This window comes from Danio rerio, chromosome 25 (genome assembly GCF_052040795.2).
Source record: "Danio rerio strain M-AB ecotype USA chromosome 25, GRCz13ab, whole genome shotgun sequence".
NCBI classification, from domain to species: domain Eukaryota; kingdom Metazoa; phylum Chordata; class Actinopteri; order Cypriniformes; family Danionidae; genus Danio; species Danio rerio.
The window spans coordinates 3,755,001-3,769,958 of NC_141045.1; the positions used below are offsets into that span (position 1 = coordinate 3,755,001).

Genomic DNA, 14,958 nt, shown 5'->3' on the forward strand with positions numbered 1-14,958 from the left:
CAGGAAATGAAATCCATACTGTATCCTGTTTTTAAATCCATCTCATTCCTGCATCGCTCTGCCAGGCGATGCTTGGCAATCCTGTAAAAGAACTGATGCTAAAATTTCCTGAAAGGAAGAGTCTTCTCAACATCGTGTCTCTTGTGTTTTTTTCCAGTCATGAGCGGTTCTCTGTGATTGGCGGAGGAAGCCTGCAGATCGTCAACCTGACCGAAGAGGATGCTGGGATATACGTCTGCCAGGCTGACAGCGGCAATATGACCAGCGAGATCCAGGCCGAGCTCACTGTGCATGGTACGTTTCATTAAAAAATACAGAATATTTTACTGTTTTTTTTTTTTTTTGTGTGCTAGCATTTTTAAATCATTTTTAACACGTCTTAATTTTACACTGTCTGTGTAAATGTTTATCAATTGGTTAATCGACCAATCACCAACCCTTCATTCAGTCATTTTCTTGCCGGCTTAGTCCCTTTATTAATCCGGGGTCGCCACAACGGAATGAACCGCCAACTTATCCAGCACATTTTTCCAGCCGCAACCCATCTCTGGGAAACATCCACACACACTCATTCACTACGGACAATTTTAGCCTACCCAATTCACCTGTACCGCATGTCTTTGGACTGTGAGGGAAACCGGAGCACCCGGAGGAAACCCACGCGAACGCAGGGAGAACATGCAAACTCCACACAGAAACGGCAACTGAGCCGAGGCTCGAACCAGTGACCTTCTTGCCGTGAGGCGACAGCACTACCTACTGCGCCACTGCGTTGCCCAATCAACAAAAGGGAAATATTTACACAGCGGATGCCCTTCCAGCTGCAACCCATATAAACGCTAACCTAGCAAACATTACACCTCATGACCAATCAGCTGTCTGCCTTGTTTACTGTTGGTTGCTAGGTAACCAATCCCGCAGTCGACTGCTCTAACAACTTTCAAAAGACTCGTTTCATGTTTTATACGCAACCCGGCTTCAGTTCAGCACCAGCAGACTAAACAGGCCCATATGTAATTAATAGCAGCCCTGTTTAGTGCACATACGTCTAGACAACGTTTTCCTCTGCGGAGGAGGAACTTCAAAGCGTTGTTTTGTTTTTATTTATTTATGTGCATCTCTGGGCTGATCATGACTTTTATGTTTTGTGGGAGGCTTTTCCTTTGCTTTAGATATGATTTCAAATAAAGACTTATAGAAATCATTTTTTATTTCTTTGATTAATCGTGACCAACCACATTTCTGAAGCGTGATATAGCGGAGTAAATAACGCCACAATAATTGCCAAGCAGCACAATTATGATTCATGCAAAAAGTGCTTCACAAAACACAAAGGAAATTACTGCAAAGTGGCCTCACAAAAAAAAACTACTTCAGAAATCCTCTGTTCTGACATAATTGCAGCACTGAATCGAACATGCTGATTTGCATATAATGGTTTTCTCATGGTTTATGAATGAGGCTTCCTGGTCAGAATGTCTATCTTCTATTTCCAGACGTTGAAGCGTGGATAATTGCTTTCACATCTATGCATTTGGCATACTTTACCTTGCATTCATATACATCTAATCATACTTTGCATAAAAGCCTTGCATTTAAGGTGCAATGAATGTGTACATGTGCAGCAATAACGCTATTATTTCCACTAATCAGAGGGAAGGATTTCATTTACAGCAGTTCTGTTTCCATGCAGTGGTTATTTTTGTACCTCTAGTGCATCACTAATAAAAGCATCAAGAGTAGGCATTACTGGCCACTGTATTAATCTACATGCATAAGATGTGAAACATTTCTATAAACATCACGAATGTTACTCAAGTCACGCTTTATTGAAATGAATACTCTATTGAAAACTCCAATTAAGTTTGATGTAATTTTCTCTAAACGAATAACTAAAGGTGCAGTGGGGTTAATTGCTTGTTCTTATATAGTGGATACTTTATAAACTGTTTCCTGGCAAGCTAATTAAACAAAGTTGAACAATCCCGATGTTTCCATTCACCTATTTTTATGCACATTTTGATTATCACATAATGGAAACTACAATATTCGCATACATTTTGAAAAATGTGGATAAACACACGTGCACAACTGAGTCGCATAAATGTTTTATCTAATTAGAAAAAAAAGGTGCGTAAAGTACGATGGGAACAGATTTACTAAATTAATTCCAGCATGCGCATCGGTAAAGAGATGTGGTTTAGTTTGAACAGATGATGTGATGGATATTAATGGACAAAGCAGCGTTTACAGCTATGCCTGGGCCAATAAAATGATATCCGTATTTATTGACCGAATTACGATTAAAAAAAAAAAAAAAAGTTAAATAAAAAAATAAAATAAAAGTTTTGGTATGTAGTTTCGATATGAAGGCTTTAGTTTTATTAAAACGTGTCTTCTGAGTGTGCACCTTGAAAGGAATGGCAAAAAGCTTAGGGTTATTTCCAATCGAGGCACATGGCTTGTGCGCGCAAATAGTGGTGCGCCCTTGCAGTAGGATCTCAACTTTCCAGAATGCACCCTGATTCATACAAGCTATGATAAAAAAAAATAAAAAAAAATACTAATACCATTAATACTTCCCTTCTTAGACTTTACAGACCTGAAACTTGCCTATAGCACTTATTCATTGTTGCTCTTAGTTGTGTAAATTGCTTCCTTGTCCTCATTTGTAAGTCGCTTTGGATAAAAGCGTCTGCTAAATGACTAAATGTAAATGTAAATGATAGATTTTTAAATATATGTCGCATTTACATATGACATATTTAATTCCTCCACGTACCCACTAGAAGGAAGCACTAGTGGTACATGTACCACAGTTTGAGAACCACTTGCCTTGCGCAAACATCTGAAATTGCTCGTTTCTAAAACCCCTCGGCCATCAGTGTGTCATTACAGTGGTTCAGTGTTATTATTATTCTAGTATTATTCCCTCCAGAACTGTCTTGAGCATCTGTGTGCGCTCCCAAAGAGCGTCTCACGACTCTTAAAACCCCTGCCTTGCTTTTATTGTGGTTCATTTTTGTTTTGAGGCGCAACTCATTTATTAAGAAAAAAAGACTGCTGTGACTTCTCCTACCACACAAAATGGCATTTTTCTGTCTGATATTTGGCGTCATTTAGCAGGAAGTCTTTGAGCTCTATTTTGACGGTCCATGCGCAAAATCGCAGGGCGCAAACGCTTTCAGGGCGTGTCAGAACGCATTTTTGCTAATTTAAGGACGGGAAAATCCACTTTGCGCCGTGGCGCATGGTCTAAAAGGGTTGAGTTTATTTTCTTAATGAGTTATTGGTGTGTTTTGAGAATAAACCAATCAGAGTCTCATCTCCCATTCCCTTTAAGAGCCAGCTGCGTCGCACCATAAGCACATTGCTATTAACATGACGTAAAGTAAGTTCACTTTCACTTTTGCTCTCATGGATAGGGAAACCTTCCTGCACAGACATCAATCAGCCTATAAATAATTAATTGCGTTTGTTAAGCGCAAAGATTTGTTTCAAAACTATTTCTAAATTCAGTTCTAATTTCCAGCAAACGAATAAATGAACAATAATAACAAAGTGTGGTCAAAATACTGAGTTATTTCCAAATACACCTGCCATGCCCCATACGGTCTTAAACCTGACAGGTGGACAAATCTAAGCTTGTTTTTAATAAAACAAATATAAATATGGATATAATAAATAATACTGCTAATAATAATAACATTATACAAAAGCAAATTGAATGAACTGAAAGCCTCCGGAGATGAAGAAAGTATGACGGCAGTGGTTTTTAAATCTTCATGTAGGCTAGAAATTAATGTGTTTTGTAATATTTCAATAATTTATATTTATATCCTATATATATCCTTATTATATCTATCCTTAATATATTATATCTTTTTCATATGTAACGATATTTGTGTATTATATCTTGTGTGTAGTGTAAGCCAGGCGCACTTTGCGCCAGACAATAGACCGACTTTGTTGTGGTCTAAAGATCAGACTATTTACAGTTTCTCAGAATAGCAACGCGCCAAAACACGCCTGCTTTTGTAGAGCAGAACGCCTATGGGCGCACATTTGAGCGCAAATGAATTTGCTATTTAAACAGCGTGGCGCAACACCTCAAAATGACCCTTGCGCCGAGCTGAAAGTAGTAAAAGACTATTGCGCTGCGCCTTGCGCCACATTGCGCCGGGTGTATGATAGGGCCCTTTGACTCATTGGATGAAGCCGCTACTTTATTTGCAAATGTTTCATGTGATATTTCAGTTTCGCACTTAAATCTAATTCACATCTTTGGATGGAATCGCAGCTATGGAGATTAAAGCTTGTCAGTATTTTGTATGCGCGGTCTGCATTACATCTGGTGAAACTGTCTAAAGCTGAAACTACCTTTGATCTGACTCTTGAACTTGAGCCATATCGTAATTGCGTTTTGTAATTAGGGTTATTATTTGTGCACAGATGCTAGCAGTGCTTTAAATCCAGTATAACATGAGTTAGATAAAGCAGGCAGCAGTGGATTGTGTGTGTGTGTGTTCATGATCTCTTCACCTCAGATATGAGCTGTTATTTTCACTCCCTCCTGCTGATCTGAGCTGAAATAGACGCTCTCGGGCCATCCACACACACACACTCTCACATTCTGATGTTTGTATTTTTTTTTCCATTAGCTTCTTTCACCTCTTTTACAGGTGCTGACGCACTTATGTTGCCGAGCTCAGGAAGTCGAGACTCTCATGGGAAGTCAGGAAATCTGATTTGGGTTCTGATGGGTAAAAATAAACCCCTTTATGTCAGACAGTAACACAAACACACATTGGGTGGTGGGCGTTTAGGTGTGTAAAGTTGCATGCTTTGATAAACACTCATGCAGGTGTGTGTGTCTGAACATTTTCATGCTTCCTAAAAGTCTGTAAAAGCACATAAACAACCTAACGTAGCAGTCTCTGGCTGTGCATCATGCACACACACTTGAAGATAGAGATTTTTCTAATATTGTTTAAACCATGTGCTGTTTAACAGAGAGAAGACTTTTAATATTTTTAATCGCATAGCATTTTGCATAGCTCATTTCTAATAACTCATTTATTTAGTCTGTGCCACACATGCACTGTAGGTCAATTGAATTAATTAAATTGTCTGTAGCGTATGAGTGTGTAAGTGTGTATGGGTGGTTCCCAGTATTGGGTTGCTGCTGAAAGGGCATCCGCTGCTCGAAATATATGATGGAATAGTTGGCGGTTCATTCTGCTGTTGCGACCTCTGATGAATAAAGGACTATCCCGAAGAAGTTCAATGAATGAATGAATGAATTATTGTTATTTTATTAGTAATAATATTAATATTAATAATAATAATAATGTTTCATGAGATTTTACACTTTATATGTTAAATTATCAGTGTTAAGGATGGTCATTAGTTGTGCTGCCTGCTTGTTTTTGCAAATTCTGTACTATGAAATTGGTCTTAAACTTTATTCTGTGTGTGTCTTAAAATGTCTTAAATATAACTCTTAGGCCCCGTTTACACTAATGTGTTTTAGTTTGAAAACGCATAAGTTTTGCTACGGTTACGCCATCCGTCCACACTACGCCCGAGTTTTCAAACGCGCCGAATACGGAGCATTTCGGAAACCCTGAAGAGGCCGTTTTCATTCTAAAACGCTGCTGCTTCATCTCAGTGTGGATGGGGGAAAACGGAAACATCTGAAAACGGCGGAGCTGCAGACATTCGCCTCTCTGATTGGGGCTTTTCCTCAATATTAAGTAGCCCACACACAGTTAGAGTTCTGCATCCTCTCCTTGTAAATTCAGACTTTGCAAGTTTGATATGGATAACAAACACGTCGGCTTAATCTTCAAAGGGAACAGTGTACTGTATAACCTTATTAGCGGGATCGGGCGCGGCGGCCAGAAAACGGGGCGGGTCAGGCAGCGGGACAATAAATTCTTAATATAAGCGGGAGCGGTAGGGTTCGGGCTTAAACCTGGCGGGTGCGGGCGGGAGCGGGATTCAAAATGTAGTCCTGCGCAGATCTCTACAGAGATGTATGGATGCACTCCTCCAAGCTCATGATGGAGTCAGACACAATATTCATTCTGTCTCCACTGCAGCAGGACTTTATATTCTATACTGGACATTATTTCTGTTCAGCGATGAGACTTTTGTATGAGCAAAGTCAGACCTTGCTGTCCTGACTAAATTATTAATAATCAAGGCATGATCATATATCATTGTGCTCAAATAAGTAATACCAAATAATCAACTAGAAGTCAAGTTATTACTTGTTGTTCCTAAAACTTGGATAGGCGACAAGACTTGTCAGGTAGTGTGTTTTTTCCTTTATCTATGTTTTATTTACATATGTTTAGGGGGCTTTCACGTGGTCTGTATGACTGTATCTACATCAGGTACACTGGCTACCCGCCAACCCTGTTCCTGGAGATCTACCTTCCCACAGATTTCAAACACACCTGCCTGTAATTATCACATGGTGTTCAGGTCCTAATTAATTGGTTCAGGTGTGTTTGATATGGGTAGCAACTGAAATCTGCAGGAAGGTGGCTCTCCAGGAACAGGGTTGCCCACCCCTGACCTACATTTTATCAGCAAAGATCACAGCCTCAACTAAAAATGAACGTCATATTTTAATTTTAACGTAAACCATACATTTATAATCACTTATACTGGATTTGGGCATGTTTTAAATACAGTTCATTGCCGTTTTTATTAACTATTCTAGCTTAATGTGTTTCTGTTCATCCTATTATTGTGATAATCGCCAGTTTCCTCGCAGATCTTAACTTGTATGGAGACAAACTCTCTCGCTTGATATTTTTAGCTCTCTTTCATGCTTGCCTGTGCTATTTTCATTGAAGTGATTAATTTATGCCATACTTTCAATGCCAATGCATGTTTTTTTATCCTCTACTAAGAGACGTTTCTCGCGTTTGAGTCATTATCCGTGTGTCTTTCGCAAGCTCTTGGCTGTGACTTTGGAGGAATAAATAAGGCGCTGCTGTTTTTAAGAGCTCTTCTGAGAGATGAGAGTTATGGAGTGACCGACTCTTCCTACAGTATCTCTGCTGTGAAAGGCAGCGCTGGGTTATTAAACACTGGCGTTTTAATCTCTTAATATCAGCATGTGAAGTGACTCATAACTCTTGTGGCGTGGTTATTTTAGAAGCCGCTGTTCACATGCTGAGATTTCCCCCGGATTCCCTCTCAGATTAGCAGGATTTTTAAAGAGCTGTGTAAAACGCTGTTAATGCTGCCTTTTAAAAGTTACTCGTAAAGCCAAATGTGCTGGAATATGATGTGTTTTGGCTATCTGTAATCGTATTACTCTCACTCCACGTGCTGCAGATTTATACATATTACACCCAGGGGCTGTTGAATACTTGATTCTGATTGGCTGAGGGGCATTCTAAGCATACCTGTCAACCCTCGCATTTTTCTCCCGTATTTTACCATTTTATTCCACTATCATCCCTTTCAAGTGTTTACCTGTTTTCCCTCCCGTATTTTATCATTCTATCCTGCTATCATCCCATCTAAGTACAGTTGAAATCAGATGTCTGATGGTAAATCACACTAAACGTTTACTACTTCAGGTCTGTTAGGATTACCGAAATGATTCACATTTGCTAAATGGCAGAATAATGAGAGATTTTTTTTATTAATTTCTAGACAGTCAATAGTTTACACACATTTGCTTGGTATGTTTTTTTTTGCTTTGCTTTTAAACTGTATAACTTTGGTCAAATGTTTTGGGTCTCCTTCCACAAGCTTCTCACAATAGTTTGCAGGAATTTTGGCCCATTCCTCCTGACAGAATTGGTGTAACTGAGTCAGTCTTGTTCGCACAAGCTTTTTCAACTCTGCCCACAAATTTTCCATAGGATTGAGATCAGGGCTTTGTGATGGCCACTCTCTTGGAGTTGCATTTTACTTGTCTGCTGAATGCTTGCCAGGGTTCAACGTTAAGGATTATTTCTACTGTCTCGATTGGACCAGTGGTTCAGATTTTTACTTGCCCTGCCAAAGTTTTCACTGGCCACACCCCCTCCCCCCAAAAAAAGGTGAAATGCTTTTTCTTAGCCACATATTTTAAATAATGTGTCAAAATAATGTCTGTGAATCAAGAATTTAAATATTTAAAAAATATTAAAATATTTAGCAGTAAAAAATAGCAGTATGGAAAATGTGCAGGTATTTTTTTGCAAAATAAAAGGTGACTGCCTTAAAAGTGACAGCAAACTATGCAAAACATCACATTTTATTCATCGTGTTGTACCCATGTAAACAGACGTTTTCTGTTAGCCTCATAATTTGATGTTGCTGTCATGTTGCCGTTTTTTTGCTGTACTGGTTTTTACCAGGTTATGGAAAAACTAACGTGCTCACAACATTCAATCAGATAAGAGGAAATGAAAAGCAATATGGTGTTTACAACTTCACAGAAAAGGTAGCATTCAAAGACTGTACTTGGTATTTAGGTATTCTTTTCCTTATTCCTATATATTTACATTTATTTATTTATATTTATATATATTTATAATTATATTTATTTATTTTTTATTTTATATGTATTTATTTGTACATTTATTTATTTTAATATTTAATTCTTTTCATTTCATTTTTTTGTGTATTTGTTTTTGTTTTTTGGTAACTTTTTTTATTTATTTAATTTTTTATTTTACTTTTTTCAAAGATCTTTAAGCTTTTCATGATGATGTAAAATTATATCAACTGATGCTATGAAGTGAATTTTAAGTAAAAGTAAATGTCAGTAAATCAGTTGCATATCCCATGAAGAAGTTTATTAAAAATAGATCTAAAAAATCATATCTATTGTTTAATGTACATTTATTTATTAATGTACATCTTTTATTAAAATATGAAGTTATTAATTGAAGGCATTATTATATATTATGTAGGGATGTGCGATATGGACTTAAAATATATCAGGGTATTTTCTGGTATTTATTGTGATAACGATATTAGTGGTGATACAAGTCAAAAGTATCCAGAGAGAGGCAAAAAGTCTTCAGGAAAAAAATAGTCATTCATTTATGTTATATATATTAATATATATATATGTAATAAAAAAAAATTGGTTACCTCTTCAAGCTTTTCATGATCATTTAAAATTATATCATTATTATATTGTTATGAAGTAAATTTAAAGTAAAATATGTCAGTAAATATTAGTGTGTATATCAGTGTTTCTCAACCACGTTCCTGCAGGAGCACCAGCTCTGCACATTGTCTTCTTAACCAAACACCTGATTCAGATCATCAGCTCATTAGCAGTGACTGAAACACCTGTAATGGGTGTGACAGACAAAGGAGACATCCAAAACATGCAGTGCTGGTGGTCCTCTAGAAACGTGGTGGAGAAACACTGCTGTATATGTAAGTATATCAAAAATGAAAGTGTAAATTCATATCTAATGTTTCTAAAATACATTTATTTATTTATTTGGTATCATCTCTTACTGAAATATGAAGTTATTAAAGTTATTATTATGTAATACATATATTTATCTATGTCGGTCTTAACATGAAATAGCCATAAGTTGCTGAAGTACCAATAAATAAACAGTAACAGACGCATAAATAGATGTCTGTACTACACATGCGCTACTGTAATTAGTCATTCACAGACTGATTGTAGGTCATAAGTCAAATTTTTATCATGTGCAGGATTTTTACAGGTATATTCCAAATGATGAGATATAACCCATCCCTACTTGACACACTTTTGTCAGTCATCAATGATAAAACTAGCAAAACCGCAGGTATTTTTAGCATCTCTATATTCTCGTTCTTCATCTGCTCTTCCCAGATTGCACAAGTAATAAACATCAGCTCGGTCCATGATGGATGCGGTTGCCATAGGAACAGAGAGGAGAAGCACTTTACCTGCCTGTGCCTGTCCCAGCACATGTTGTTGTTTTCTTCGTCTTGTAAACCCTGTGACCTCTTCTCAAGTTTCTTCTTGTTGTTGTTTGTCTTGCAGTTCCTCCACGCTTCCTGACCAGGCCTTCAAACACGTACGCGCAGGAGTCCATGGACATCATCTTCGAGTGTGACGTCACCGGCTCTCCACCTCCGACTGTCAAGTGGATGAAGGATGGAGACACGGTCATTCCTAGTGATTATTTCAGGATAGTGGTACGTCTGTGCTCCTCACTGCTTCATATGAGATTTAAACATGCATAAGGCTAAGGGTGCTTTCACAGCTGTGAATCGATTCAGTTGTTCTGAAACAGAGATTACAAATGTTACATTGTTGCTCTTTGCTCTTGGAGCGGTTCGCTTTCACACTGCAAAGTTTCTAATCGGACCAAAAGCAAGTCACGTGCGAGTAAACTCTCCTCACATTGGTCAGAGTGTCAGGGTTTATTTTGCAGCGTCCCGCTCAGCTGTCAGGAGAGGTGGTGGTTTGGTGGTGATTGACAGGGTGTGCGCCCGACGTGTCTGAGGAGAGATGCGGTGGGGAGGGGTGAGAAGGGTGCACGATGATGCCTATTTGAGGACCGGGAGTGAGATGCGAGATTACCGGGAGATCATCACTCGTTTGCGGGCATCCGGAGACTCGCGAAACTTCCCGCCATACACATAATTCTCTCTTCATATAGCCGTATGCCTATTACATATCCATAAAACACTGTGATATAACCGCGCTCGGATCGGATCGCTTTCTCACTGTAATCAAACCGCTCCAGGGTTCGTTTCAATCGAGCCGAGACCACCTCATTCAAGCGATCTTGGAGCGATTACTTTGGCGCGGAACAGAGCGCGATTGCCCTGTTCACATATGCCAAACGAGCCGCGCTAACTGGGCAAACGAGACACGTTCCGAAACAAAAGTGTAGGTGTGAAAGCACCCTAATTCCCCTGTTTGCTTTTATCTAGATTACACACTTTTCATTAATAGGGCTTGAATCGTTTAGTAAAAATAGTGAAAAGTCTTTGTTTTTTTGTTTTTTTTTACAACAAATGGGTCAGTAAAGCTCAAAATATCAAGATTTACATTTTTAATTTGTAAAACAAAATGTATTTACATCACCAGCAGCTTTCATCATGAATATATGTTAAGTTCTATGTTATAAATATAGATTTGTTTATTCTGTTAGCAACATGTTTGACCATGAATGCAGTTTTAAATGCTATTTTTATATTTATTTTTAGTTGTTTAATATTATAATATTAGTGTTCATTTCTGGTTTAATATTTTCATGATGAGATTTTGTTAAAGACATTTTAACTTTGCAATTGACATTTATTATTAAAGATCTTCAAACTTTTCATGATGATGTAAAATTATATCAACTGATGCTATTGACCTTATCCTAAAATGCGGAAGTGCGCCTGTTTTCATGATTGTCTTAGAACTTCTGATTCAGGTGCCTATGGGAGAAATGACTAGGAATAATAAACGGCAGAAAACGTTTAAACTACTCGCTCTACAAACAACTGTTTTGCATGACTACACAGACCAAGTAGAATAATATAATAAGAAAATATCAAATTGCAACATCAAGCAGCGTGATGAGCTGTTTTTAACGTCAAAAATGAATGGAAGTGAATGAGACTGGAAGTCTCGAGCCAAAAAGATTCAAATGGCAGCGCCCGCTCGTCGGCGGAGGATAAGGTGAATAAAGTGAATTTAAAGTAAATGTCAGTAAATCAGTTGCGTTGAGGAAGAAGTTTATCAAAAATTGATCTGAAAAATCCTATTTAATATTTTTAATGTACATTTATTTATGTCTTTGGTATCATCTCTTATTTTAAATATGAAGCTATTGATTGAAGGTAATATTATGTATTATGTAGGGATGTGTGATATGGACTTAGAATATATATCAGGGTATTTTCTGGTATTTGTTGTGATAACGATATTAGTGGTGATATAATTCAAAAGTATCCAGAGAGAGGCAAAAAGTCCTTAATCTTCAGGAAAAAATAATAATAATCTCATCATAACTAATTAAACCAGAAATGAACACGACTATACTAATATTAAACAGCTAAAAATAAATATAAAAATAGCATTTAAAAGACATTTCAACTTTGCAATTGACATTTTAATTATTTATTTTTTATGTTTATTTTATTTAATTGTTTAATAATTTACACCTGCCGGCTACTTTATTAGGTACACCTGTCCGACTGCTCGTTAACGCAAATTTCTAATCAGCCAATCACATGGCAGCAACTCAATGCATTTAGGCATGTAGACATGGTCAAGACGATCTGCTGCAGTTTAAAGCGAGCATCAGAATGGGGAAGAAAGGTGATTTAAGTGACTTTGAACGTGGCGTGGCTGGTCTGAGTATTTCAGAAACTGCTGAACTACTGGGATTTTCACGCACAACCATTTCTAGGGTTTACAAAGAATGGTCTGAAAAAGAGAAAATATCCAGTAAGCTGCAGTTCTGTGGGCGCAAATGCCTTGTTGATGCCAGAGGTCAGAGGAGAATGGCCAGACTGGTTCCAGCTGACAGAAAGGCAACAGTAACTCAAATAAGCACTCGATACAACCGAGCTCTGCAGAAGAGCATCTCTGAACACACAACACGTCCAACCTTGAGGCAGATGGGCTACAGCAGCAGAAGACCACACCGGGTGCCGCTCCTGTCAGCTAAGAACAGGAAACTGAGGCTACAATTCACACAGACTCACCAAAACTGGACAATTGAAGATTGGAGAAACGAGTCTCCATTTCTGCTGACACATTTGGATGATCAGTCAGAATTAACATTAAATAGCATCAACAACATGAAAGCATGGATCCATCCTGCCTTGTATCAACAGTTCAATCTGGTGGTGGTGGTGTAATGGTGTGGGTGAGATTTTCCATTTCCATTAATACCAATTAAGCATCAGGTCAACACCACAGCCTACCTGAGTATTGCTGCTGACCATGTCCATCCCTTTATGACCACAGTGTCTTCATCTTCTGATGGCTACTTCCAGCATGATAACACGTCGTGTCATAAAGCGTGAATCATCTCAGACTGGTTTCTTGAACATGACAATGAGTTTACTGTACTCAAATGGCCTCCACAGTCACCAGAGCTCAATCCAATAGAGCACCTTTGGGATGTGGTGGAATGGGAGATTGGCATCATGGATGTGCAGCCGACAAATCTGCAGCAATTGTGTGATGCTATCATGTCAGTATGGAGCAAAATCTCTGAGGAATATTTCCAGTAGCTTGTTGAATCTATACCAGAAGGATTAAGGCAGTTCTGAAGGCAAAAGGGGGTCCAACCCGGTACTAGTAAGGTGTACCTAATAAAGTTTGTATATTTTTATTTTTATGTTACTGTGCAAAAGTTTTAGTTGGAAATGATTTCTGAATTGACGGAATTGTTATTTCTTAAATACACAGACCATTATGCCAGTTCTTCTGGAAACCAATCATTTGTGAGGGTTTTGTTTTTCTTTCAGTAATTTAATGATTGCAAACATGCTGTTAATCCAGTGGAAATGTATATCTGTAGGTAAAAATAAATGAAGTTAATAAACACAAACGTGAAATGGCCTGCACAGGGTCCAAACCTAAATAGTTTGTGATCACCTGTAGAGATAAAAAATGATGACGGGACATTTCATTCACTGAAGTGTCTTAATGTTGTTTTTTGTTTACTGTTGTTTGTTCACTTGTTTGTGTCTTCCACAGAAGCAGCACAACCTGCAGGTTTTGGGTTTAGTCAAATCAGACGAAGGTTTTTACCAGTGTTTAGCAGAGAACGACGCTGGCAACGTCCAGGCCAGCGCTCAGCTCATCATCCTGGATATAGGTAACTCGACACACGTCTAATTCTGCATGCATTCATGTTCATTAACCTCAAATGCTTAAATCTCAAATCAGTACACTTGATTTAAGGCACAGTATCTCGTTTTCGCCACTAGAGGGCGAGCATTCACAACAAACAAAAGCATAGTTTGATGATGATCTGGCTGAGTGAGGAATCAGTTGTAGTCTTCATTATCCTACAGCAGGGGTGTCCAAACTCGGTCCTGGAGGGCCGGTGTCCTGCATAGTTTAGCGCCAACTTCCTCCAACACACCTGCAAATGTGCATCTCTGCATTAGCACCTCTCCACAGAGCTCTTCGTTATGTGTGTGTGTGTGTGCCGTTTAATAATCCTGCAGATGCGTTTGCAAACACAGACCACCGACAGCTCTTACTCTACTGTAGTTTACGCACCCTGTTAATTAGCCATCAGATTCCAGCACAGAGGAAGTTGCGCGCTTATGCTGTGATCGTGATTTAAGGCACAGTATCTCGTTTTCGCCACTAGAGGGCGTGCATTCACAACAAACAAAAGCATAGTTTGATTATGATCTGGCTGAGTGAGGAATCAGTTGTAGTCTTCATTATCCTACAGCAGGGGTGTCCAAACTCGGTCCTGGAGGGCCGGTGTCCTGCATAGTTTAGCGCCAACTTCCTCCAACACACCTGCCTGAATGTTTTTTTATACCTAGTAAGAGCTTGATTAGCTGCTTCAGGTGTGTTTAATTGGAGTTGAAACTTAAATATGCAGGACACCGGCCCTCCAGGACTGAGTTTGGACAGGACTCATGTTGAAGGATGAGTTAAGGTATTCAACACTTATTATCATGGTAGTATGAAGCAGAGTAAGCTGAAGAGAAATGAGAGAAATGCTGAAGCAGTTACTTATTCTGGGTCATTTGCTGGATTTGTTTTATTGCTTATTTTTTTTAAATAATTTCTGATGCTAGAGATATGTTAACTAAACAAATCCAGCTCAGGTTTTTCTTTGCTTTACATCAGTTGTTTTACATCTGATGGTTTCTGGGGATGAGTCCAAACACTCTTGTGCGTTTAGTAGTAGTATTACGCTTGTTTGGTGTGTGTGAGCGTGGTGTGGGTGGTTGTGTTACTACAGTCTGAGATGTTTTTACAGCATAGTTTTGTGCTTCTCA

General features: G+C 38.4%; 1 protein-coding gene across 18 annotated transcripts in view; it reads left to right on the plus strand.

The window, feature by feature from the left end:
* The window catches only part of neo1b (neogenin 1b), a 301,615-nt gene that overhangs the window by 207,691 nt on the left and 78,966 nt on the right, over positions 1-14,958 (plus strand). For all 18 annotated transcript variants that reach the window (XM_087311362.1, XM_087311359.1, XM_087311371.1 and 15 more), the window contains exons 5-7: positions 158-294; positions 10,016-10,170; positions 13,688-13,808. In XM_087311362.1, the coding sequence (XP_087167488.1) occupies positions 158-294; positions 10,016-10,170; positions 13,688-13,808 (413 nt within the window). The remainder of the gene's footprint in view (positions 1-157; positions 295-10,015; positions 10,171-13,687; positions 13,809-14,958) is intronic.